At 50.2% G+C, this 27,433-nt stretch overlaps 1 protein-coding gene across 3 annotated transcripts in view; it reads right to left on the bottom strand.

Annotated features, from left to right (window-relative positions):
* Positions 1-1,803: 1,803 nt before the first annotated feature.
* HRAS (HRas proto-oncogene, GTPase) overlaps positions 1,804-27,433 on the bottom strand; it is a 43,094-nt gene continuing 17,464 nt past the window's right edge. The window contains exons 2-8 of one of the 3 annotated variants that reach the window (XM_082318938.1): positions 24,191-24,341; positions 17,465-17,644; positions 12,370-12,523; positions 7,515-7,693; positions 5,052-5,211; positions 4,216-4,340; positions 1,804-2,112 (exon numbers count right to left, since the gene is read on the bottom strand). In XM_082318938.1, the coding sequence (XP_082175064.1) occupies positions 4,221-4,340; positions 5,052-5,211; positions 7,515-7,693; positions 12,370-12,480 (570 nt within the window). In that variant the 5' untranslated portion in view covers positions 12,481-12,523; positions 17,465-17,644; positions 24,191-24,341 and the 3' untranslated portion in view covers positions 1,804-2,112; positions 4,216-4,220. Of the gene's footprint in view, positions 2,113-4,215; positions 4,341-5,051; positions 5,212-7,514; positions 7,694-12,369; positions 12,524-17,464; positions 17,645-24,190; positions 24,342-27,433 lie in introns of those variants that run through there. The other 2 variants (XM_082318939.1, XM_082318937.1) reach the window with 2 other exon arrangements.

Consider the following 27,433-nt stretch of genomic DNA (forward strand, 5'->3'; position numbering starts at 1 on the left):
AAAATAGCACCACGTTCCTAGTGCAGTAACACCACCAAGCAAGGGCCCCCATGTCAACCCACCCACTAACTGTTAAGGCTTTTAGTCATCTTCTAGAAGGACAAAGTAGCCCTGCCCTCTGCCCTGCCTGCAGTTGCACACAAGCTGCCAACTTAGGAACAAAACGCGTATTTCTAGGCTTCACACTTGAAACAACTTAGGTTGGGAGGTTTTCTGGGAGCCTCTGGTCAAGCCCCACCATGTAACACCAGACTCAGCATCTTCAGCACTCCTCCAGCATGGGGACAGGCACTGCTGCAAACAGCACACCCAGCTAAAGGCAGGGCAGGTTTTTCCCTTGGGTAACTTTTCCCACTCAAGCTGGGATCAGGCCCTCTCCTGCAGAAACTGGGTGCCAGGCAGCTGCAGCCAGGGTGGGGGCTGTGCCCCACAGCAGTTCAGAGCAGGCAGGTACATAAAGCAAGCCATTAGCACAAGTCCTCTCTTGCCCAGGCCAGAAACAAAAGCAACAACTCCTAGCAGCAGTGGAGTTTAATTCTGCTGCTTTAATTCTGCTGCTACCTGGCATGACAGAGGATGAGGAGCAGGACGGGAGGCTGCCTGCATGGATGCTGGGAACCCCCGGGTGGGCTGTGGCTTTGTGCCAGGGGTGACCAGGGTTTCTGTACTGGTTTTGCCGTGTGAGGCATGTGACTCACGCACTGCCCTCACCACTCCCAACCCCTGCCGGCCTCAGCTGCCGAACCCGGCGCCTCTTCAAGCCTGGGCTAGCCCATGCAGAACAGCTCCCCACCGCACTCAGCTGGATCACCTTCCCGCTTTGATGCTTTTAATTCTGGATGCCAGCTAAATTAGCCTGTGCAATAGCTTGGAGAGGGAAAGGCAGCAAGCACTGAGCCACCCACTGCACTGAGTGCAATGCCTCATCTTGGCTCTGGAAGTGAAAGGCACATGGGAGAAGCCGGTCAGACCCCAGGCAAAAATCCAAAGGAGCAGGGCTGAGTGAAGACAGGCTTCCCAGCAGATTAGCCCTTATCCAAAACACTCTTACCCACTCTAAACCCAAGGACTGGAAGTCTGAATCCTTTAGTCTTAGTTGTTGAGCAGCCAGACAGCTGTCTGCAGTACAGGAGAGCCCTTCTGCTACGTGCTCACCAGTAATTGAGCCGTGCACAGGGCAGACAAGGATTTGCATACTATTATACACTGCTGACAGCCTGGAGCAGCCCAAGGCATATGTGCTATGCAGGTGTTAGCATTAGCTAGGTGCTGGAGGGGTGCAGAAAGGCCCAATTCTACCTCTGGAGCACATAAACATTTGGAAGGTGCTGTGCCAGAAAGAGCTGCCTGGAAAAAAAAAAAAATCAAGGAAGCAACTGGCACCAGCTGAGGTGAACCCAGCTCTCCGATCTTTTCCCCGATGCTTCTTCCCTTCAAGGCATCGCATCCGAGACCATAAAAAAATCCCACAAGGACTAGGTTGAAGGCAAAGCACCCAGGGGAGCGCCAAGGACAGGCCTGGACTGGTTGCGCTCTTCCACCCCACCAAAACTTCGGGCCAGCAAAGAGTTTCAGGTGGGCTGGGGGGGGACGGGGACATGACAATAACTTGCTGGAAACAAAGATAGCTCTTTCCATGAAGGATACCCCACCCCGATCACCTTTACAGTCTACAGCATGACCTTGGTCCGTGGAGAGCAAATCTCAGTGCCCTCCATTCCCTGCCATCCCACCAGCGATCCTCCCAGAGCACCAGCAGCAGCACCCTCTGGAAGGAGGACACAGCCATCAAGACAGTTTGTCGAGACCATCAAATAATAATTTACTGTGATTCAATCTGTGGCTTTGTACAGTTGCCGGGGTGGGAGGAGGCCAAAGGAGGAGGGGATGGGGAAAGAAAAAAACCAAAAAAGTCGATTGCCGCAGGCTTGGGTGAAGTGCGAGATAGTCCTTGGAGGAGCTCATGCTCCCTCCGTCCTCTTCCTCCTCCTCCTCTTCTTCCTCTCCCCCTCCCCCTATACTCCTCCCCGAATCCGTTTGCTTCTTCCTTCGCTTCACCTCTTTCCTTGCGCTCTGCACAGTGGGAACCTCTCCAAGACACGGTCCAGTCAGCTGAAACCAGAAGAGGACACTCATTAGCACCCATTCGTCATCAGAACCAGTGGTGACTGTTTCCATTACGCACCCCTCACGTTTTGGGATGACCCTGCTAGTGCCCACAGCAGGAAAGCAAAGGGCTACACAGGTCTTGGAGGTCTGGACCTGGCTCAGCAAAGCATCTGCACGTGTGCTGAAGGGAAAAAGCAAAAGGTCTCTGGAGTGATGGGTGAGCCTCGGGCACCTCACTAGACCTCCTGCCTCTGCCCAAACCTCGTTGTGGGAAGGGGCACTGTTTGGTGGGATCTTTCTCTCTCCTCCAGGGATGACAGGAACTGCAAAGTGATTCCAGGGCAAATGCAGCCAAATCTCCCTGTCTCCCAGGCCACACACCCACCCTTCTCCCCAAAACCCAGCATGTCCTTGCCTTGCTTCTCCTTTTGTGCCCTGATATTCCTCCCTCTCTGCTCTTGGCCAATGCAGCTAGAATAAGCTGGGATGTCTGGTTTCCAGTTTCTGCCCAAGCAGGAAGAGATGTGGGCAACTCACAGGGCATGCTCTCTTAACAGAGGGGAGTTTTTCCAAAAGACTCCTTCCCACCCCTTCTTGCCCCTCATTTTGAAGGCACTGCCCATGCCGGTGCTGGCCACCAGGCTGTGACAGGGACCAGGCTCCTGGCAGTCGGTGTAGGGGAGCAGCAGCGTCCGCTGAGCCCGTGCCGTCAGCTGTGAGCCAGAGCAGGAAACGAGCCCCGAGCTCACATCCCCATCCGGAGGAAACACTCCTGAACATCTGGAGGACCTGAACATCTGGAAAACCTCCCTCAGCAGTGATAAGTGTGCTGGGCACAGCATTCGGCTCGGCCCCCAGGAGACCTCACGCGCCTCGGCTGGGAGCGGAGGGGTGGGGTGCTCGGGTGGTTTTTTGCTCACAGGAAGCAAACGTTGCCAGCGTTTCTTTTTTTTTTTTTTTTTCCGGGGAAGAGCTCTGCTGTGCTCACAGCCTTTGGCTCAAAAAGCTACGGAGGAAAACGAGCTGCCCACCTCCACCTTCAGCAAGACCCTCTTAGCAGCATCTCTGGACATGATGCGCTTCCCTTTAGGACTCCAGCAGCTGTGTAAAGGGGTGAAGGGCCAGTCCGGGTGCTTGGAAGACTCCCCAAAAGACATTAAGGGCAATGTTCATGCCAGCTTTTCTCCCCACACCCTAGTCCCAGATGTCCTTAGATGTACATCTCCCCGGTGCGCTCATCCCCAATTGCCTCTCTCTCCACTTCTGCCATAGAAGGAGCTGGTTACACAGCCAGATGTTCCCAGGCGTTTGGCTTAAGGCCACCCAGCTCACGCAGGGACACCAATAGGAGCTCTCCCTCACTGCTATCCAGCAGGATCACAATGATTTAAATAAACTCATCATTAAAAAAAAACAACAACAAGGAAAGAAAAAGAAGAAAAAAACAGGGAAGTGAACACAGACAATCTGAAAAACACCGTTTCTGGCTCCAGCACGCACCATTTATAAAAGCAAAACAGCCCCCTTATGGCTAATTCTCAACATTGCATCAGTTCCAAATATCCCAGGGGATATATCTAATGCAGAAAACTCTTCTGAAGAACACAGGACTTTCACAGTGAGACAGGTCTGCTTTGAAGTTTTAGGACAAGGCAATTTACACGACTGCATTAGGAGGCAATGTGCTCACCCAGCGCTTCATCTGAACTCTTCTAGGGCTCGTCTGGTGAACGCGCAGCGAGCTGCACACCTTCAACACCAGCTTAACTCCTCTTTCAGAAGGACAGCATGGGAAGGAGCTTTCCCGGGGAAAGCACAAAAAAACACGTTGTTTTTTTTAATTCAGCTCTGTAGAATTTTGTTCCACAAAATGAGGGGGAAAAATAAACAACCCTTCCCTCCTACACACATCCTCAGGAAAGTGGGAATTTTGACTTACCCGTGTTTTGACAGAAAAATGCTACTTCAGTCAAAAAGGTGTTTCATTAAAAAATACCCGTTCCTGAAATTGTTTCTGCTGTTTGCAGATGAGTGCATCTGCAGTCACCTCCTGCCCTGCTTCCAATATAACCCTGCTGTACCCCATCTTCTGCTTCCAAAACTCACCGTAGTCACGATATCACACATTTACAGTTCATGCAGCCAGGGCCGCTCTCATCTGGGGGATTCAGCTTGCGCAGCTTGTGCTGACGGATCTCCCGCACCAAGGTGTAGAAGGCATCTTCAACGCCCTGGAAGAAAAGCATTGCTTGGAGCAGCAGTCCACTTTGAGAGGGGAAAACGGAGAGAAGAGAGGGCTCTGCTCCCCAGCTAGGTGTCCCTAGCGCTGTCTTCCAGCAGTGCAGATTGCAGGCACAAAACCAAGCCTGGAAGACTAACAGGGTCCACAGTGCAGCCCCTGAAGAGAGAGTGAGATTGAATGCGCAACCACGAGGCCAAGGAGCTTAAGTCCTTGAGATTCATCAGCTTTCAGCAGCCTGCATGAGGTCTAGCACCCAAGAAAAAAGCCACCACTAGACCACTGAAGTTATCAGCTGCTCCATTTCCACCTTTGTGCTCTGGGAGCCCCATGTGGTCCTTCCAGCACTGGTATATTCTGTCTGTAGGTCTGTCAAATTGACCATGGATGAGGTTAGCCAAGTCCCCTGAGCTTAGCTGACCTGCAGTGACTATGGGGGTTATTCCAGAGTCTTGGAGAAAGCCCTGAGAAGTCATTTTCTCGGCACTGCTGCCAGAGCATGAATTACGCACTTCTCCAGATTGGAGGCTCGAGCCCGGACAGGGAAGGGAACATCCTGATGAAGCATTTAGCCTTGAGGAAGCAACTAACCCCAGCCCTTGTACCCATCTGTCTGCAAGGTGCTGTCTGCCCGTTCCTGCCTCTCCAGGACAGCACTGGAGAAAAGAGAAGAAAAAGATTTTGTTTAAAACCCTCCTCCTACCTGTCTGGTTTTGGCAGACGTCTCTATGTAGGGGATCCCGTAACTCCGGGCCAGGTCCTGCGCTTGCCGAGTCTCCACTGTCCGGGCTGGTAGGTCACATTTATTTCCCACCAGCACCATGGGAACATCATCTGAGTCTTTCACCCTCTTGATCTGCTCCCTGCAAGAGTAAGAGGTGCCAAAGTGAAGGGAGAAAAGGCATCGGGGGCAGCTCCACTCCACTCTCCACCAGCTTCTTCGTCAAGAATTAACAGCCAAGTGCCTTGTGTTGGGCTTTCAGGAGAACGTAAATGACCACAGCACATAAGTGAGTAAACAGCAAAATAGCTAGGGCACTTTTGGAAACCAAAACTAAACATACTTCTGCTCTTTAAATGCACCTGTTTACAAAACACAACTTGAAATTATGACAATCTATATTGAAACATGAACTTAAGATAGTTTAAGCTAAACAAAAATGAATACTCAATCAGTTACCTGTGTTATTTCCAACATTTTAGATCAAGTGATCCCCCTGAACGGGGATTAAAAAAAAACAAAAAAAACCCAAAAAACCAAACTAAAACCACCTGCAACCAGAACTTGCTGAGCTGATAAACCAGCTTTTGGCAGCCGTAACCTTTTCTGCAGATGCACAGGCAGTATTTGCTTCCTTTCAGTTTAGTTCAGGTCACTCAAAGTTGAGAAACCAACTGGGAAGCAAAAAAGCTGTAACGCTCGCTTCTTCATTCCAACCTCAGATTTAAAACTAGGTGGGCGCGGATGAGATCTACCACTTCTAAAAAAATCTTAAAGGCCATTATGACCACAAACAATCCATTCAATTCCCTCCTGATAGATAATAACTTCCTTTGCTTAATAAATCATTTAACTTCAGATGCAAAACAGTTTTTTTTCTTGCTCATGCATCCAGAACACTTAACATGGTTTTATTTAACTAATAAAGCATTATTTAAAATGCTGATTTCTGCATTTTAATTGAATTCATATTTCCATCCAAGAGCAGCTGGACATGTATCACACACAAAAAAATCAATCATCTTTTTTTAATGTAGCAGAACATAGAAATGAAGTCTGACTGTATGTATGATATGCCATAAAGCCACTTAAATGTTCCATGCAACATCCTGATCAGCAAACGCAAGTACTAAATTTAGTGCACGGGCTACACTTAGCTGAAAAGAGATACCTCCTAATGGTTACTAACCAGGGAGAGCCAGCGTTTCTCTGGGGAATATTCTTTTAAAAGTGCAAACACAAAGAGCACAGGCAAAACGAGATGAAAGCCGGTGATTTACATCATGATTAAAACCGGGGCTTGAAATCGAGCCATCCTGCGAGTGATTCACAGGCACCAGCCCCGGCACAAGGATGAATGCTGCTGAATCCCTCAGGTGCTTTAGGAAAATCCCATCCTTTGTCCTCCAGTTCAGCTAAAACAAGCCAAATTAGTCCAACTGTATAGTTATTACACTGAACACGCCTGCTAGCTGGAGACTGAGACATCTCGACAGCTCAGAGCAATGCCTCTGACTACGGAGCAAGGGCGGGCTGTGCCTGTGCTTGGAGCTACAGGATTATCTGGGACCTGCGTTTATGATGAGGGACTAGGGTACATGATCCCTTGGTGGGCAGTGGACAGAGCGCAGACAGGCAGAGCCACCTCTCTGCAAGTGCCTCCCATCACAGCCAAGCCTCAAAAAAAGGCACAAAGCAGAGAGATCCCTCCCTAAGCTTGCATTGGGGTAACTAGGGAAGACTGCCACTGTATTTGTATCATCTCCTTGGCTCTCCAGCTCTGCAGGGCTGACGGTAGCAGGGGAGAGAAGTGGGATAGGTAACCTGGGTGCAGCCAAAGCAGGACCATGCCGGGATGGGGTCCCTGCTCTGCCACTGCCACCCAGTATATACTCTTGGGCAAGTCATCTCGCCAGGGCTCTGACTCCTGCTCCATCTTTGCCCTGGTTGAAAGCGAGCTTGAATGGGCCAAGACCTCCTATCCCCACATTATGTGTGGCCAGCAGACTGCAGCCTTGCCACAACGGCTGCCAGCAGGGGAAGCAGCCCTCCCTGCCCTTCCCAGCCTCCTCTCCCAGCTCCTGGGCCCAGCAGAAGTCACTGAGATCGATTACACTAACAAAGCAATTCCATTAATTAGGGAGGGAAGGGAGGGGGTCATAGAGGATCAGCTCTCTCTTTAGTCACCATAAACACTTAAACATTACATTACCGAGTCCCCAAAGGCCACAAGCAATCCCTTCGGATGGGTTTTATTGGAGTCACTGACATTAGCCGTCTGCTCCATCTCTTCCCTGGGGATTGGCCACTTGAGCTAATTGTCTTTGCTGGCAGCCGGCGCTTCCACCGTGGGGCCTGATCTAAAAGGGAGGGCAGGAGGGTGCAGCGGCAAGGCCTCCCCTTTGCACAAGGCAAGAGGGAAGGGGCCCTTCCCAGGATACCGACCTGTACTGGTGAATATCTTCAAAGGACTTGGTGTTGTTGATGGCGAAGACGCAGAGGAATCCTTCCCCCGTTCTCATGTACTGGTCTCTCATGGCACTGTACTCCTCTTGCCCTGCGGTATCCAAGATGTCTAACAAGCAGGTCTCTCCATCGATGACGACTTGCTTTCTGTAGGAATCCTGCAGGCCAGGAGAGGGAGAGAAAGGGAGGAGGATGCATTAAGGGAGGGCTCGGGTCCGGCCAAGCAAAGGGATGCAGCAAGTGCATCCCTGAGAAGATGCCAGATCTGCCTGGGTTTAGTTCCCATTATATAGCCGATTGTTTCAAAAATGAGAGGGAAAGGAAAAAGAAGAAAAAGAAGAAAAAAGAAAAAGGGAGCAGCCGAGCATGTTTCCCCTTCTCTGGCAGAGCCACAGAGAAGACAGCCCCTAGCTTGCTCTCCCCATTCCCAGCCCTGCCTCTCACAGACCAGAGGCAGCTTTGTCTCTACCACACTGCATAGCCCTCGACAACTATTTTGATAAGCTTTATTTAGTCCTGGCTAATCCCTTCTGCTGCCATCCTGTCTGGGTTCTGGAAGGGACACCCAGGAAAGGCGGCTCCGGCCAGCCAGGGCTTCCAGCCACCATCTGCAATCTGCAGGGCTGGCAGGTGTTTAAGATCACCTGGAAATCCAGCACCTCCAACGCATCTCAGATCAGGTACAGAGGCGGTATGCCACCAGTAAGGCTGCAAACTGGGCTTGATGGTAAACTTCTTCAAACATGAGAAAAAAAAAAAATATTACGCTGTGAGGAGGGTGTTTCCCATAATCAGTCTGTGCCCAGAGGGCTCCAGGAGAGGTAAGCACTATCCAGGCAGGTCCTTTGAAGTTGGGGGTTTTCCCTGCAGCAGAGGCAATCGCAACTTATCGCAGATGTGAGACAGCCTGGAAACCACCCAGGGCATCCCTCAAAAGGTTTCATTTTCAACGCAGGCTCCTCAAAGCACTGCTCCTCCCCACCATGCCTCTCCCCTGTGCCCGGTCTCATCAGCAGGGATGCTGCTGGGGCAGCCCCTGCGCAGAGGAACAGCCTCATCCCTCTGACAGCCATCCCCCAGGTACAGCGCAGCATCCTCAACTCTCAGCAAGAGAAGCAAGACAAAACCAAAGTTATGAAAAAGGTGCATGTCAGCAATATGACCACAACAGTGCTTTGCAGCCACTCGCAGAGGCTATGGCTGCAGTTTAAAATTAATTCAAACAACTGCTGCTCTTCCAACAACCACAACAATGTTATCAGATGAGCTTTGCAGGTCTGCAGACAAACAGCCAACACAGCAAAGGTCACCAACAGGACCAGCAGCGACACGGAAAGGGAATGGGGCCAATGCGGCCTCTACGCTTTGGTTCATTACTACAACGTCATCTACTGGGGCTAATTAAAGTCTTTCCTTGCCTTGCAGAGAGGGCTGTGAAATCAGAGGAGCTGAGATCTGCTCTGCCACGACCTTCTTGGCTGTGCCTTCCCAAAAAGGGGACTGCTGACCCACCGGGAATAAGTGTGGAGTGATGGGCTGGCTTCCAGCCAACCGCTCTGAAGGCAACTGGCAGGCTGCCCTGCAGGGATGCGCTCCCATTTCTAATAAATAATGTATCTGGAGACTCCTTGGTGCAAGGCAGAAGAGCACTGGTTCCACCTCTGGGGTCCCAATGCCTGGCAGGGACTGGCAAAGGTGACCCCAGTGCCTGTTGTGCCCAGCAGAGCATCCTCCCACCCCTGCACCCTGGCTTGTGTCCAGAGAACCAGCCTCTCAGCACACATGTTTGCAATTAATTGCCGAGTCCCCACTTACAGGAGGTCTCACCAGCAGACAGCACACCTACAGAGAAACAATCCCACACCTCAGCTCAGGTCATCCAGAGGCTGCCTGGAAGGCCACCCAGCTCACTAACAAAGCAAAGACGTTAACAGTCTTGCAGAGGATGCTTTGCACCCCACTCCCCAAAGGAAGGGGACAAGATCTACCCACCCTTGCTTTGTGTCCAGCTTCATCCGACCCCCCCCCCCCCCCCAGCATGCTCAGGATGGTGGCTCAGCCATCCCTGCCACGCTGCCAGGTGACCTGGCTGCCACTGCAGGGGTAGCCCACCTGTCCAGCCACCAGCACCCCACAGCCTCAGTGCTCTTCTGCAGCCCGCCATGTCCTACCCCACCTTCTTGCACAAGGGAAAGTGGCCGGACCCAGCTGCGAAGAGCCAGGCAGCAGAAACAACATCCGCTTGGGGTTTGGACTCAGGATCCCAGACAGATGCTGGGAGCACCCTAGGTGTGCTGGGGGACCAGGCCAAGAGGTCTGTTTGTTAAATGCTACAGTCAGGAGGTTTGCTACCAGAGGTTTGGGAAGCCTGTTACTACCTGACTGTTAAAAGCTGGAAGACGAACCATAGAATTTCTCAGCACAGTCTGATTCTTTACTCCATCCCTACTCATTCACCATGGGACATTGCCAGCAGCATAAATTTCCTCGGCCCTCTCATTCCCAAAATAAAGGTCTTAAGACTCCTTGGCAGCCCAAGAGCAAGTGGGCGACCGCGTGCTGTAGTGGGTCGGCTGGCGCTGAGTTACAAAGCCAGACATTTGCACTAGTGAATTGGGAGGGCAGGAGGGGAGCAGGCACTCAGTCAGCGTCTCTTCCCCAGAGAGGGGACAAATTCACTTCTCCTGCCCTGGGGAGCATCTTCTCAGTGCACCCTGACCTGCTCACACCCCTTTGCAGCACAGCCTGCACTCGATTCATTTAAGCGATGGGTAAAGCCTTTGCTCTATGCATGTATACTCCCCCCCCCCCCCCCTTTTATACTGCTCATTTCAGCATTGATGTGCTGTTTCTAAGCTGGCTGAACAGAGTCAGCTCCTGGGCATGATCCAAAGCAGCTTAGTCACAGGAGGGTGGTTTGTTGGTCACATTCGTATGGCTGGCAGGTAACTCTGTGCATCCCAAATCCCCATAAAATGAAGCATAATTAAAAGGAGTCACCCTGGAATGAATGAGAAGATGGCTGGGGTGGGACGGGGATGCAGGGCATGAACAAGGGAGCTGCAAAGGCATCAGGGCTGGTGGGACCTGCAGGTGGAAAAGCACCAGGGGCAAGAGGGGTAAAGAGCAGCTCGTGGCTGCTTTAGGAAGAGGAGGAAAAGAGGAGGAAAAGAGCAGAGTGGGGCTGGGGGGAACAGGGGAGGAGAGCAGGCATCTCCTGGGGCACGGCAGGAGCAGGCAGGGCAAGGAGGGTGTGCTGGGAAATGCCATGCAAGGTTTACATTCCCCACTGCCTGTTTACATGCAGAAAATTCCCTGCAGGGTACGTACAGGGGGCAGGCGGCTGGAGACAAAAAAAAAAATAGGATGCCAAAACCCAACACACCACTGGGTCAGAGCTGCCTCTGCCCACCCTAAGGTGCAAGAGAGGACCCATCCATGCAGATATCTCCCCAGGGAGGTTGCTCTCCGTCAGTGGCTCTTTTGCCAAAAACAACCTGGAATGGTTTTCTAAGAAAAGCATATGATGCTACTGGTGATGAGCACGTGAGAGGAGAGAAGCTGGGGAAGAAGGCAACTGCATCCATAAGCAAGGTGCAGCACTGAGACTTGAGAGCCCTTAAATTAAATTCCAGTCTCTGCCACGGACTTTCTAGGTGACCTTGGCCAAATGATGTAATAGCACGTGCTTTTAAGTGCTTTCTCTCCTTCCCGTCTGTACAATTGTAAGACTATTTCTGCCTTTCTACCAAGCCTTGTCTTACTTGTTTATTTAAGCTCTTCAGGGTGGGGACTACACATACAACACCTACCAGAATAGATTTCTGATCCCAGCTGGGGCCTTTTAGCCATTATGATAATAATAATAGTAACTGCAGCAACCACAGCTGCATTTATACACATCTGGTAGAGAATCCTTTAGGACTACAGACAGGGAGGTTATTGTCCAAGAGGCATGACAGAGCTGTAATTTGCCTTCCCAGGGTGGACTTATTCCTTGTGCAGAGCAGTGGCTGCTGCCTACATCCCCCTGAATGAAGGTGTAAGTCATGAAGGGGGTAATTAGCATCTCGCTAGCAACAGTGAAAGCAGTCAGAGAATAGAATAGGTTTTTAAAAAGTAAAGAAAAAAAATAATAGTGTAACGGATATTGAAGACTGGACCCCCCTCTGCACAGCCTGGAGGAGCACAGGGTCCCTGCCTGCTTCTCCAGGCAGGGTGCCAAGCTAGACAGGCCAGTGCTACCATCCACACTGACTATGAGACCCATACATCAACCTTTAACTCCTCACAAAGGAGCAGAGGCAGCACTCTAGGAACCATAAGGGTTCAGCTGCTTGGCATGTCTTGCTCAAACTGAAGGACATACATAATACAACCAGGCTCTGATAAAACCCATTTCATCAATAAATCTCAAAACATCCTGCACAAGAAGTCAATATATTTACTCTGATTTCACAGGAGGAGAAATGGAAGGACAGGCACAAAATGGCTCTTCAGTCCCAAACCTTTAACCCCTCCCTATGCTGTCGTCTCATCAGAAAGGAGGACTTTTGTGCTGCCTCTCAGCCCCTGCCTGCCTCTGCCCACTTCTGCTGCTTCCCTCACCATCTCTCTTCAGCAGACACTGCCATCCTTCTGCAGGACGCACAAGTCGGTCACTGTGACCTCTGAACACACGCAGAGCAACTCAGAATAGCTCTGCAAAGCAGAGGAAGATCCCTGCTCAAGTTCAGACTTGAGACCAAGCCGAGCACCCTCAGGGCTGGAGACAAGGTAGACAAGAGCAAGAGGAAAATGCAGACAGACAGACCCCATGCCCAGAACCGCTTACCTCTATCGTGGGGTCGTACTCATCAACGAAATGGTTCTGAATGAGCTGTATCGTCAAAGCACTCTTCCCAACACCACCAGCTCCCACCACCACCAGCTTATATTCGGTCATCTTCCAGCTGACCCCAGCTCAGGACTTCCAGGAGCACCACCACCTGCAAGGAGAAACACAGCCACCGCATTAGGAGAAGGGGTCCCTCCCTGTCGCCACCTGCTCTGCAGTGAGGCTGAGTGGTCAGCCCCCCTTTTCTGCTGGGAAAGGCGGAAATCTGCAAAGCACAGCCTCACTCCTCGGGTATTGAATGTTCCCAATGTTTCCTGCATGTCCCAGGAGCACCCAAATGCTGCGAGGTAGAGACACTGAGGTCTGGGATCCAGCACGCTGTAGCACAGAAACACCTAATTCTGCAAGGCAGAGGTGAAGGGACACACCCCTTAAGGTTTTAATGGTCTTTTAAGCTGCTTGATTTCAGTAGGGGTTGAGGATTGGACAACGTAAACCCACTTCACTGCTATTCTGGATGGTAAAGAGCCACACCTCACCCCTCCACATACGCTGTTAGCTCCCTGCCTTCACCCTCAAGGCTGTGTTAAACCTCAAACCACAGGGTAGGCTGGAGATGGTGGCACATCCACACCGTCTGCCTGTCCTCCAGCAAATGATGCCTCCCGCTGTCCTGGCCATCACAAGTGGGAGGAGCATGGCAGAAGGGGCACCCCTGCTCCCACAAGATGAAGCTGTCATACCCCACAGGGGAGCAAGAGATGCTATCATGAAAGGTGCCAATTGGGTATGATGATTAGGGTCAAGACAAGCGTACCACACTTCTGCAGCACCATGTACTTGCCATGGCCCTCCAGCAAGAGAAAATTCATTCCCCCCACCCCCAACCTCCTCCCTTAAATTTCTGTTCCAACTCCGCTGAGAAAGAGGAACTTTAACTCAGGAAGATTACAAAACCCTGAAGGTTTAAATAGAAATCCACCCTCATTGGACTGCAACCCCTGCCCACTGAAAGTCACCCCAGGGTCAGATACTCATCCGCAGCCGTCATCTGCGAGCTCTGGGGAAGCCACCCGAAACACAGCGAGTAGCGGGAAGACGAGCTCACAGTTCCCCCGGTCGCCATTCGACGCAGCCTGTGACACCATTGCACCGGGATTAGACGCTTCCCCCCCACACCTCGGACAGTTAAATCACTCCACCCTCCTCCCTGGGCTTGCCAGCCCCGCTCCCAAAACCCTGGAAGCTGCTACAAACTGTGCCAGCAAAGGCCACTCTTCTGATGCATTTGCTAACGCAGCAAAGATCTAATGGAAAGGAGGCCAGAACTTTCTGCCTTCAATTACCACCTGAATGCAACCTTAAACCACTCAGACAGTTCAATCACCCGCTGGAGCTGGGCGTAGTCAGACACAACCACCTCTTGCCAAAGCCCTTTTCTCAGCTGCTGTCTCGGTAGCGGGAAGGCAAACAAAGCTCGTGCCCTTCTCAGCATCCAGGATCCTGAAGAAGGGCAAGGGAGGGGGTGTAAAGAGCAACCACAGCACAAACACAATGCCAAGCAGGACCTCTGTTGCTGTGCTGTTCTTCACTGCTGAAGAAGCTGAACGTTGTTAAACATAGTGGAAAAGTGGTGATGGTGGGAGAAATGAGGTGCAAACAATGTGATACCCTAGGTTCATAACTGAAAGTGCCACTGCTTCCCAGAAAAGTCCAATGTGCCTCTGTTCTGGTGGCCAAGAGATGCAGGAAGCAAGGCTACAGGAGACAATCTAAGTGATCACACTAATTGACTGTGCACATGTTGCTCTGCTCCATTAATGTACACCCTCAACATATATGAACTTCTCACATACACTGCTTTTCAGGGACAAGAGAGATCCCCACCCCAGGCTTCTCATCTCTCGGATGGGAAGAGACGTCCCCATGAGGGATGCTGACAGGCTGAAATAGGGACTGAGGAGCAAACGCTGACCAACACTGCTGGCCAGGAGGGGATCACTCCTGCAGCAGAACAGCTTCACAGCTGAAGACAGAGAGGTCTTGAGGGTCTGAAGAAACTCTGCAACCAGCTCCCATCTTTCATACAGAGCAGGGAGGTCTGCAACCCCTAGCAAAACACACAGCAGCTGCAAATAAAGGCCTGCAGTGGCGACAATGGAGCTTGCTCTGCAGCTGGTGCTGATGACAGAGTAGCTACCATGATGATGCTCAAGGAGAACTGCACAACTGCCCAGGTCTATGGGATTTGCTAAGGCAGTGAGAAAAGCCTAGACTCAATATGGGGAGGAGAAGATATGAGTCCTCAAGGAGGGGGTCCTCCCTCAAGACCACCCCAGTGGAAGGCACTGCTTGGCCTATAGAAGGCACTGCTTGGCCTATCCCTTCAGAAGACCCCCAGCCCACACAGCCACACCAGCCTCCCGGTCCACACAGCAGCTTAAGGGTCTTCCCCTGCTCTGGACCCCAGCTGAGCCGCTGAGCTCCACTGCGCAGCAGAGGGGCAACCACACCCCAGCAAGCCCTGCACATCACCACCCCAGCCCAGAGCTGTGAGCTCTGGCTCCTCCAGAGAAACACAGACCCATGTCTCCCTGCTCTGCACCCACCCAAAAGGCAGGGGAAATGAGAGGGGTGAAAAAGCTATTGCTCCCCACCACTCACGGCCAGCACGCGGACAATTTACATACAAGAACTTGGCAACATTGGCATTTTCTCACTCACACCATACCTAGAAGGTGGTGGCACCTCAGCTAACTCTTCACCACTCTGCACACCATCCTCACCCCAGCAATGGCAGGAGAGATTCTGCAGCTTGCAGAGGATGGTGAGTCCAGCCCACCCGACTGTTTCATACCATCACTGCAAAACGTGTTCTAATGTAGAGTGAGAGTGTGGGGAATGATGGACAGCTCTGGGTGTGAGAGCTGCCTGAATTAATATGTGCTAAAAAAAAAAAAAAAAAATAAAAAAAATCAATGTTCAGACAAGCTAGCTTCCTTTCCCAAAGGATCCATGATGCAAGCTCTTCACAGGGAGCATGCAGACCCAACCACTCATCAGAGCACATGCAAATGCCACAGGAGAGGGACCCTGGCCAGAGGCTGTGGGAAAAGCGGGGATTTACATATGGCCAAGCTTTGTTACAGAGTTGGGCATCTGGTCTTATCCCTAAGTTGACCTTACTAACACCACCTCATAGCTCCCCATCACACTCTTTGCTCCTGAACACAGGAAGAGCAAGGCTGCTCATCGATGCACGCACAGGTTTCGATGCAGGGGTGGCTGTTCCTCAACACCACATGAACATCACCACCACTGTATGGTTCAAGGAACAGCCAACCCAAAGACAATGTTTCTGGCTCTCCTAAAAAACAGAAGCAGGAAAGAGAGAACGGGGCTCCTGCCAGAGAGATGGTAACAGACAGCCCAAGTTTTCAGGCTCAGTCTGGGGACACACCGGACGGATGTTTACAGCCTGTTCGTTGTTGTGAAAGCTCCTCCTGATGTGAGGACTTCCAGAGGAGGATAAACAAGAGTTTCTATTTCTCAGCAGCTAACGCAGAGCCCAGACAGAGCTGACCACAAAATAAAAGAGGGAAACACAAAAGCACAGCCTCCCGGTCCCACACTGAGCAGGAACAGCGCTCTTCCATCCTCTGTAAGCTCTTCAAGATCTGAAAGCCTGTCTCAGGTCACCATCTGGTGTTTTCTCTGCCTATCCAAATTTATCACCTCTGCAGTACTCAACTGTTGCACCCCTCAAAAGCCACAAAGGGCTGTCAAACAAATAGCTGAGCATGATGGTGAGGAGAGCCGTTCAGGTGCACCATCCAGGAAGAGGAGGGCTGGGATCCGCGTGCCAAGCCAACAGCCCCAGCATGGAGCTGCCGCTGCTGTATTTCCTGACCTCATGGATTTTCTCCTGTAGCAAGAGGGCTCCTGGCTCGCATTCAAAGCTGTCTAGGAAAGCCTGGCCGAGTGCTTCCGCCTGGCAGCAGCAGCTGCTCCCAGCCTGGTAGCCGAAGCCTCACAGCTCCAGCAAACGAGAAACATCTGCCAGCCTTGTGCAGGAAGCCGGGAGCCTTGTGCAGCAAGTGCCCAGCCCCAGTGGGCACCAGCATCCTACCTTTGTCTTGCAGGGAGGGGATGAAGGTGAGGGCAGAAGGCAAATCTCCTTATCTTCTCCCCTGCTTGCGCATGATGGGCAGCACAGACACTTTGCCGGCAGAAGCAAGGACCAAGACTCTTGGCGCAAGCTTTCATGGGGCTAAGACCTAAAGCAGGTGTAGGCATCAAGATTACAGGTGCTACCCAGAGACCCAGTGGTGTCCTACAAAGAACAACATGATGTTCTTCACGGTCCCTCTTCTTCAGCACAGAGCTTCATCTGCAGGGGGAGAGGTGCTTTTGAGGACCTGACTGTGAAACCTCCAGAAACTCACTCAGCAGAAGCAGAGGTGAGGAACTCAAGGGATTGGCCCCATCAGTACATCCCATCACACCACCATAGCTTCAAGAAAAGGTCCAGTGTCAAGCAAAAGGGATTTGCAGTGGGTTTACAACACATTCACCATGAGGGAAGTTCTGACACCCTTCCAACAGGATCACTGAAGGAGCTTTCTCTGTGTCCTCCCTTTCCTCCCGTCGCCTTGTTTCTCCCCCAAGATGGACACCAAGCCAACTAAACAAGCCAAGAGACAGATTTTTACACAGCACTGCCGTCCTGAAGCCAGCCATGACAGAAGTTTTACAACTGTTTATTACTGAACATTTACCCTCTACCTATCCCTCGCGAGTTTCTGCATTTAAAGGCATCAGAAGTCAGTTTCATCTCTGCAAATCCCTTTGGACACATGTCAGATTGGGCACCCTTTCCTCCAAAAGCCCTGTCCACAGGAACCAAGGAGCCCTTAGACCACAAATGCCACAGTGTTTGATTTTATTTCCCTTGGGCAGAGATGCCCTTCAGGCAGAAGTGGTCTGCAGTCCTCTAGGAGGACAACGCTCATCTCTGCCTTTTACTGGCAGTCCACCATGCCCACAAGTCAGGAACCCCACTCGGTGATTTTAGAACACGGACAAGGCAAACCTTGCTGGCTCATCCTGGTGACTGTCCAGGCTTCTCCATTTGCTCATGCACAAGACTGTCATCAACATCACAAAATACAGCCTCTGGAGGGACTGAAGGAACCTCTCCAGTGGTGTGAAATGCCACCTTTTGTTTTCACTCAACGGTCAAAATGCTGATGTTCTCCGTGGCCTGCCCAGCCTGAAAGAGATTAGGAAAATGAGGCTGGCAAGCTGATGCTCTGTTACAAAACACAGCCTATCCAATGCTTCATTTTAATTTACTTGTTGCTTTTTAAATTAACAAGTGGGCCACAAATCTAACCCAACGTGCTTGTTGTTGGCTTGCTGACTGCAGACCCTCAAACTCAGACAATGCAGCCCACAGATGAAAAGAGAGAGAGGGATGCCGAAGATGGAATAAAAGTTGTAAATGGTGGCCCTGCTTCAGAGAAATGACTTGGAGATAATAAATGTCTTCTATTAAGTAAAAAAAGAAAAAAGCGTAAGAGGAACAGAATGGCTTCTTGCATCTTCTACAAGCTCTTCAAGATCTGAAGGAACAGTCTCTTCCCAAGAGACTGAACACAAAAGTATTGCAAAGGAAAAAAAGAAAAGAGGTAAGGAACGACATCACGTAGGAGGCTCAAAACACAGGCACACATTCAAGGAGAAACCTGGAAGAAAGAATAGCAGAAAGCTGTGGGCAGGTTCAAGGCACAGGCAGGTCTGGAAGAGAGGCCTCTCCACAGCAGCCATAAACATGTCCCAGCAGCAAGGTGCAAGCCATGGCTTTGCATGAGGTCCTGAACAGGCATGGACAGGTCCTTGCGCCAGGCCCAGCCCTTGTACAGTTTCCAGTTGAAGCACCTCTGGCAACACAACCCCTCTGCCAGCGACTACCCAACCACAAAAGGCTTGTGAAGTCCCTGCTCGTCTTCCCTCTTGTGCTGGTTTTGGACGGGATAGAGTTAATTTTCTCTATAGCAGCTCATATGGGGCTATGTTTTGGATTTGTGCTAAAAACAGTGTTAATAATACAGTGATGTTTTCATTATTGCTGAGCAGTGCTTACAGTCAAGGCCTTTTCTGCTTCTCACCCCACCCCACCTGTGAGTAGGCTGGGGGTGCACAAGAAGTTGGGAGGGGACACAGCTGGGACAGCTGACTCCAACTGACCAAAGGCCTCTTCTCCCAAGTAACAAGTGATAGGACAAGAGGAAATGGGCTCAAGTTGTGCCAGGGGAGATTTAGATTAGATATTAGGAAAAATTTCTTCACAGAGAGAGTGGTTAGGCCTTGGAACAGACGGCCCAGGGAAGTGGCACAATCACAGTCCCTGGAAGTATTCAAAAAACGTGTGGATGTAGTGCTTAGGGACATGGTTTAGAGGTAGACCAGGCAGTTAGGTTAACAGGCTGGACTCAATGATCTCAGAGGTCCTTTCCAACCTCAACAATTCTATGATTCTATGATATTCCACACCATATGACACCATGCTCAGCATATAGAGCTGGGGGAAGAAGAAGAAAGAGGGGGACATTCGGAGTTATGGCGTTTTGTCTTCCCAAGTGACCATTACACATGATGGAGCCCTGCTTTCCTGGAGATGGCTGAACACCTGCCTGCCGATGGGAAGTAGTGAATGAATTCCTTGTTTTGCTTTGCTTGCATGCGCAGCTTTTGCTTTACTTATTAAACTGTCTTTATCTCAACCCACTTTTACTCTTCCGATTCTCTCCCCCATCCCACCAAGGAGAGAGTGAGTGAGCGGCTTTGTGGTGCTTAGTTGTTGACTGGGGTTAAACCACAACACCTCTCCAGAAGAGATGGAAGAACAAAAGAAAACAAGATAGTACCATCCTCACCAAAGCTGCTGCCCATTTTCTCTTCCCTGATGGAAAGCTGTGCATTCACCAGCTGTTAGCAGTAAGCAGGTCCGGCTACGCTGTTCTTGCTTTCCCTCTCAAATAATAAATATTCTTAATAAAGTTCTTTGTTGCCAGCTTACTCTAAGAAAAACAACAGGTAGGCAGCTATGCCTAATCCACCCAAAACAGCAAACAACCTACACAAGTCAGTAACACAATAAATCCAAAGAACAAACCAGCTACCCTCTGGATGAAGAAACTGCACCCCCAGCCAATATGGGCCACCAAAATTACTACACTCCAAAGAAAGATTAGCAGGCCCCTTGTCTCAGGAGCTTATAAACCGGGACTGCTCATGCCCATGTCTCCACCATCATGAACGTGGCATAGGGAGCAGCACGCCATCAGGAAACTCTGGCAGGTGCTGGGACGTGCCTGCAAATCGTGGTGGGATCTTCACCTCCCACCATCACCACTCTACCCTTCTCCCTGAAAGCAAAGAGCCCATCCCACCATAGTCTCTGCAGAAGAATCAATCTTCCAAGCTAACTTCCACAGAGAGAAAGCATGCTGCTCTACACGTTACTTGCTGCCAGTCCACGGAAACGTCTGAAGGAAACAGGCAAGCAAGTGATATGTCCCACCCCACTGCTGAACACAGACCCTTAAAAAAAAAAAAAAAAAATCACAAGCAGATGGGAGAGACCACGTGGGCTAGCACCCAAGTCACTAGCTGAAAACACCAGTTGTCTGCATCTGGCAGGGCCAGCAGTTTGAGGAAATCAAAGACAGTTTTTAAATTATGCCCATGATTTATGATCTAACACTTAAGTGCTGTTTGAGAGTCTAGATGAGCAAGAGCAGCCTGTGTAAGGAAAGATGTGACTGGCGTTTTGTCTGAAAGCCTGGTAAAGGTGGATGCGTGAAGACATGAACACACCACAAAGCAGGCTGGGACAACAGAGGACAATTAAAAAAAAACCTGAGCTCTTATCTTGCAGTCAGGACTTAGGACCCCGTGTTGACTCTGCCAACGCATGTGGGAAAGTGGTGTGGGGGAGGAAAAGCTCTCACTGCTGAGATGCAGAAGACTGCAAACTGCCAGGGCTCCTTCGCTTTCATCTCCTCTCCAGCCTCCCAGGGCTGAGCAGGTGGTTCAGAGGCAGACGCTTCCCCGCCTGGGCTGGCAGCTCTCCACCTCGCCCTGGAAAAGAGATGTATCCAGGCCTCCCAGCCTTTTTCAGAAAAACAAATGAAGAACATACTCTGTGCAACAGAGAAGCCAAGGCAGAGCTCAAGAGGCAGCTTTTAACCTTCCTCTGCATTAAAATCCCTTCTATATTCCATAAACATAAATGGGTGGGCAAAAGGCAGTGTGATGTACCTTGAGCATATGAAGAGATGGACAGGTACCCAGGAAAGTTTAAAATAAGACCTACATTATAGGCGATAATAACTATAACTGCTAAAATGTGTGGTAGGCAACCACAAACCCAGGCTCTGAGCAATCTCTTGACTTGCTAGACTCAGTACCAAATTTTATTGATTTTCCCACAAGATATAAGGCACAATGAAGTAGAAACTTGGACCAGATGAGTACACAGCACCAGTGTAAGCGGATCTCTGTAATTAACAGAGATTCTCAGCTATTAACAGGGACAGAGAACATCAGGCTTTGGGGCAAATGCTGCCCAGTAATGGGGTGGGATTACAAGAGATGCTGTCTCCAGGCTGGTTTCCTAAAGCACCTGATGCCTTCTGCCTGGCTCTCTTGCTGATGAAAGGAGCAGCCACAGGCAATCTGCCAGGGAAGGCAGAGGAAGTACAGCCAGAGGAAGTACAGCCTCTCCCAGGACCCACCGGTCCTGCCATCACGCTACGGCAGGTCACAGCCGCCTGGCGCTCTGTTGCAACAGCATAAGAAGGGACAAATTCAGATCTCGCCACCAAGCTGCAAGAGATGGAGCACCCAGTGCTAGAGCTGGGTGGGGGTGGTGGCCATGCATGAACAGAAACACCATCCTCCTCGTTGTATAGACAGGTAAGGGGATGCAAACAAGCCAAGGGACTGGCCCAAAGTCACCAATGGGTGGTAAAGCTGGAAACTAAATTCAGACAACCTGACTTCCCATCCAGGGTCTTCACATGAGACAAAAAGCTCCCAGCAGAGGTTTTGGATGGGAAAGCCGTTGGTCTCCTGCTGGGTCTTTGTGTTGGGCTGTCAGAGCTGGCAGCTCCCCCCCCAGCCCAGCTTCCCTGAGCAGAGATGGCTGGGGAGGCAGGGTACGTCAAATGGGAAAGCCCGGAGTGCAGTAAGAGGCACCCTGCTCTCCAGTTACCCTAATGAAATCACAACTGGGTCACAGGTGCAGGTGGTCAGCAGAGAGGCAGATGCTCTGATGAACAGATAAGCAATGGGAAATGCAGGTAGGGCTAGGAGCAGAGGGGCAGGCTGAGCACTGCTGCCATTTTCCCCACTCGAAGTCCAGCTACAAGAATGGGGGAAGCCACTGGTATAAGGTGGCCTTGTACATCACTTAAGAAAAGGGCCAGTCCCAACCTGAGCACTACCGGTGCATATCAGGCCAAAAAAAAGGTATCCTATAATCAAGAAATGCATTGCCCCTATGAGATTTCCTTTCTCCTCTCCCTCCGCATCCTTCCCTGTTCCTCCCAAACAACCGCTGACAGGGAAAAATTAGGAAGCTGGTTTCAGGAAACACATCCAAGCCATTTTCACTGAGAAGAATTTGCAATGGAAACAGGTCTGGCTGTTCAGCTTCCTGCTTGCTTTAAATCCTAACACACATGTATTTTTACAGCAAATAAATGGATAAGGAAACACCGTATTTGCAGCTGGGAAGTTTCAAGAACTGTTTGATAATGCTCTTAGTTTTTAAAATTTTTTCTTTTAACATTTAATGGTAAGAGACTTTTTAAAAGGCCAGGTTTTGGAGCAAAATAATATTACAATAGTATTGGTGAGCTCTGGTCTCCAGGAATGAAACAGTGCATGCAGCACATGTCCCGTCACACTACAGCTGCAGCAGAAAGGTTCAGACAACAAGCCAGTGGCATTGGGATTGGGTGGAAAGAGGTGGAAGCTGTTGGCCAGCAGCAGAAGAGCAGACAAATGAGTATCTTCGGACAACAGAAGCCCTGTCTGCTGCTGCCCATGCAGCACTCACCCTCTGGATGGCTAACCAGCCCCACAGAGAAACAAGGTCCTCTCATCTGGGGATGGCTCAAGTCCCCTCTCTCACATGTGGTATATCACAGGCCACTAATCATATCCTCCAAAATTTTATCTTTTCCAGGGAAAGGTGGTACAGCATCTTTTTTCCCCCCCCACATTTTTCAAGACAGAGGGTAAAGCAGCACAGGTGCAATAGTGTCATCTCCGCGAGCTAGTTGTGGGTGAGGGACAGTCCATTTTGGGATGAGGGAAGATCACTGTTTTCCTTCTTGCCTTTCCATTCCCAATGGGACACTAATAAAAAGCTGCTCATGCCATTTGTTCAAAGACAGAGCTCAAAGGAACAGCTTGAGTGACCCCAAACAGCCAAAATCAGATACTTCCAGAGTGTCTCCTTTATTAGTAAGCCATTTAATTTACATGATCAAATATAACGATCATCCTTCTGCATTCATTTAGCCCTTGCAGTGCCTTTGCAGGCACCCACCCTTATTTATTAGCAGAGCAGGGACAAAGGAGATGAAGATACCACAGCAAAAACCAAACCTGCAGGGCTCGCTTTAGCAAATCTGGGAGAAGGAGCTGGGGAAAATACCTTAGAAAAGCAAGCAATGGGGCATCTTAGGGAGCCAAGGACAAGGGGGCAGCAGGAAGAGGAGATAAAAAGAAACAAGCAGGCATCTGCTGCTGGGACCCCATCCCTGCTCTCCTTCCCACCGGGACACTTTATTAGTGGAGTGACACAATGCTGTTGCAAGCATGAATATGCATCAGTCATTATGCAGCAGATATTCAGGGGCACGCTGCTGATTTATGGACCCAGCAGCTGCAGCACCAGCCAGCTGCAACCTAGAGGGATGGGGACACTGAGCATGGCTGGCAGAGAGGTCTGGAGAAGACCTCCAAACCCGGCCCTTCAACAGCAAAGCCAAATGAATTCGTCACAACGAGGTCTGAAGCCAGGCAGAGCCAACCAATGTACTGTGTGTGCAATACTGAGCAACCATCACACAACGCTGACAGAAACAGAGAGGTCCAAAGGTTAAGGTGTGAGATTTAGGTTTGGATCAGCAGACTTTAAGTTTGGGTCTTGGATTACCCAAACCTCACTTTGCTGCTCATGGTATATCTCAGCCACAATAGCCTTGTTAACGTGATGCTCGTGTCTCCTCCCTCTGCAGCAGTTCGGATTTTAAAAAAATCCAAGTGATGTTGCTGTGGGTGCATTATTTAAATGCATCACTGTCCCAGCACAGACCTGCTGCAAATAAGACTGAAGATGTACAGATTACAGCTCTCTATGCTGAAAAGGGAGGAATCTCCCTCTTTTGGCTCTGGAGCAACAAAGGGACATTGCAGAGAGACTCATCCTGCCTGTCTTGCAAGTGTCACAGCATGGATGCAGAAGACATGCTCCTTCAACTCCAAGTAGCATCCATACAGGTTCATATATCCCACCCCTGGGAACACACAGTGTAGCAGATCAAGGAAATAGTAACTCCACCCTGCAACAAGGAACCCACAGCAATTAAGTGACTCGCTGATGGTCACACAGGAAACTTATGGTAAAGCTGGGAATTTCTGCTCCCCCATGTTCGAGCTTTTGCCATAAGACTGTGCTTCTCATCAATGGCCGCGGTTGATTACGCAGGGGACAGGAGCACAACGCCTACTCCATCACCTCTGTCGCAGCCCCCAGCGTCTGCTGGCAGACCCGCACAATCAGCAGAAGCAGGGGGGGTTTCCTTCCAGAGCTTCCTTGGTAGCCCACAGCAACGACGACATGCAGGATTTGGGTGGGCTCGCAGCCAGCATCCACAGGCACACTAGGGCTGAAAAGAAACCATAGAAAAGCAAGACACTAAGCCTGTGAGAGATGTAGCTCCACCTCAGCACCAAAGCCTGACAAGCGGATTAACAAATAAGCAAAGCCTCCGAGAGCAGCAGAGCAGTTGAGGTCCCTCTGATAACGCCTAAAGGTTAGGTGTACCTAACTGAAATCTTGAAATCCCTCAGCTGATCCCCAGCCCCTCAAGACATCCCTGGTAGAGACAATGAGCAGACCCAGATCTCGCCTTGGCACTGCACTTGACATGGCCATCAAGCTCCGGAGACCCTGCCCTACCTCTTTGACTCAACTTAGGTGTTCCTCCACACAGATCAACAATTGATGGAGAAAAGGGCCACACAGGGCTCTGATACTCACTTGGACCAGCATAACAGCACTGGCAAGTGCTCCCTCCAGTCACATTAACCAATTTGCTTGTTTGAAAGAGGTACGGATATGAAGCATGCTCTGCCCTGAGCCACAGGGATGACAATTCGCTGTGGAAAAGAGTCAGATTGTTCATTAAGTGAATGGACAAAAAGATGCAAGGGAACTTGGACACACTCCCAACTGCAAACAGAAAGAAGAAAACCTTCAAGTCTTTAGAGAGAGAATGTCTTTAGTAGGAAGAGAAGTCAGCCAGAGACCAGCACCTGCCCACAGTTGGTACCACCCTGGCAGGTAACTGGCAACCAGACACAGCTGCTGTTTACAACACCCACAGACAGGATTTCACCCTGTTCTTCAGCACTTGGTTTCTCCCGAGAGTACACGAAGAAAGAGACCATGCAAAGTACAGCCCAAAACATCTGCGGCGTGAGCTGGAAGAGACAGCTTGGGGAAGGTAAAACGGGGCAACGTAAGCCCACAGGTGCCCTTCTAGATGAAGCATCCTTTTGTCAGGCATGGCAATGCACCTCCATCACAGATCAATCTCTGCACAGCAAACTCCCCAGGCAGCAGCAAGAAAAGATCATGCACATTGGGGGGGGGGGGGGGGGGGGGGGGGGGGAGGAAACAACAAGAGAGGAAACAACAGATTTTTGAACTGTAATGCGCTGTAATTACTGTAATGTAATTTCATTAGGGCAGTGTAAGTGACAGCCAGGCATCAAAGGTGCTGTACGGGATTCTCATGTAGCCCAAAACCTTCTTTTACTCTTCCCAGTGGAAATCATCTGCAGTCCAAGAGCAGGGTCTCATCCTGCCAGATGTTCTGCAAACAAAAAAGGGGGCTCCTACAACAAAGTTTCCACTTTGGAGAATTTCTTTCTTTTTAACTCTGGTTGCCTCTGCTGTCCATACAACACTCATATCTTTAACTTCTGAAGCCACCGACTTCCCTAACACCTTGCAGCAATGAGGACCCCAAGCTATAAACATCACTTTTTACCAGGCTTGCATATATGGCTTCCCATTTTCTTTCCCAGCGTCCAGCCACTTCCCACTAGCCTCTCAGACTTTCTGATCCTGCTGCAATGCTGGGGAAGCACACATTGCAGAGACATTTAAAAAAGAAATACAGCAGTGTTCATTTGATTTATTCTTGGACTTTATAAGGCTCGTGCAAACAGTTCTGTATTTGGCCTGGAAAAAATATAACCACAAAAGGCAAGCTTAGAACTTCAAAGCTGACTTCTCCTGACAGCCCTAAGCCACTGTGCATATGTAGTATGGACAAGGTGTAAGATTTTTGAGTTCCCCAAAGGAAGGGAGACAGCCCAAGCTGAGGAGTCAGAACCAAATGCGTGAGTCCCAAAACTGAGGTCTAACCTTGAAGGATCACCTTAAGGAAAGGGTAAAAAGTAGAGTCCCTGCAGTGAAGCCACTAAAGCCAAGACAGTCAACACTGGCTGAGGTTCTCACTTGGTCTGTTTTAATTTTCAACCTTAGCCCACTTGGAGCACTTATCCCTCTCAGCATCTTGAGACAGTAGCAAGGTAGACTGACATTTCCTGGGAAAGGAAGGGTTAAAAATACACCTTCATTCAGCCAGGGAGGCAGAGAGAGTGCCTACAGCACAGCTATAAAAGTCAGCAATCATAAAGCAGAAGGAAGGAGGTAACCGAGTTGTTTCCTCCTCCCTGGAGATCTGGCTGCCATGAGGAATTGCACATGGTGCTGGTGGGTGCTGGCACAGAGAACCTGCTCCTGGGATCAGCAGCAGAGTGTCCTCCCAGGACCCTCTGCTAAGAGGCACAAAGCATCCCCTCCTTTCCCCTACCACTGGCTCCTAAGGACACGCAGAGCCTCCCTAAGGAGTTTCTGCAAGAGGGGTGACAAAAATAAGCCTGCATGTGTTATATAGCAGTCTCTGGGTTCATCCATCCTAGTGGACATGCAGGCATCTGTTAGACAATGCCTGGGGACCACAGCGGAGGAACTGCTGCAGCAAAGATCAAGCTCACTCATGGTTCTTTGGTTTGGTTTAAAAATATAATAAATAAAACAAAACCTGAACCTCCCTTCAGCCCACTGGGAAAAATCCAAGTATCTGCCTTCACTCTCCCAGCATATAATAATACAACTTTATTATAATAAGTAAAATTTATTATATTTTCTATATGCTATTAGATTGGGGGGGTTGGGAAGATCTGTTACATGACCTACATCACCCTGCAATCACCGATTGCTGGGAGCATTTCATGCTATCACCCTTTGCCATCAGGCCTCAGCCACCAGCAAACCAGTCCTGACCTTTTATTCTATTGGTCACTACTGTGTTCAGCATCTGCCCTCACAAACGCCGGCAAACACAGAAGAACTGAAGCTCTGATACTTCAGCCATGCTTTCTGGAAAGGAGGTTGAAAACTGGACCTCAGGGCATCAAAAACCTCATACAACTCTCCCTCTGGCTATGGCAAATACCACTAAAGGGGCTCCAGGCAGGGCTGGTGGGACAGAGATAGGATGTGCACCAAAAGACCACAGTCTACTACATGCTTGCTCAGACTAGTGGCTGCACGCCTCTTCACACCTTCAGGCTTCTTTTGATCTGTTATTGAAAATATGAATTGTAACAGCTATGAAGTTGCTGTTCAAGTGGTAGGAGCCTGGTCCTATGCACAGCCTGGGGTTCCTCTCCAATTCTGCTC

Source organism: Platalea leucorodia (assembly GCF_965183815.1).
Source record: "Platalea leucorodia genome assembly, chromosome: 7".
Classification (NCBI taxonomy): domain Eukaryota; kingdom Metazoa; phylum Chordata; class Aves; order Pelecaniformes; family Threskiornithidae; genus Platalea; species Platalea leucorodia.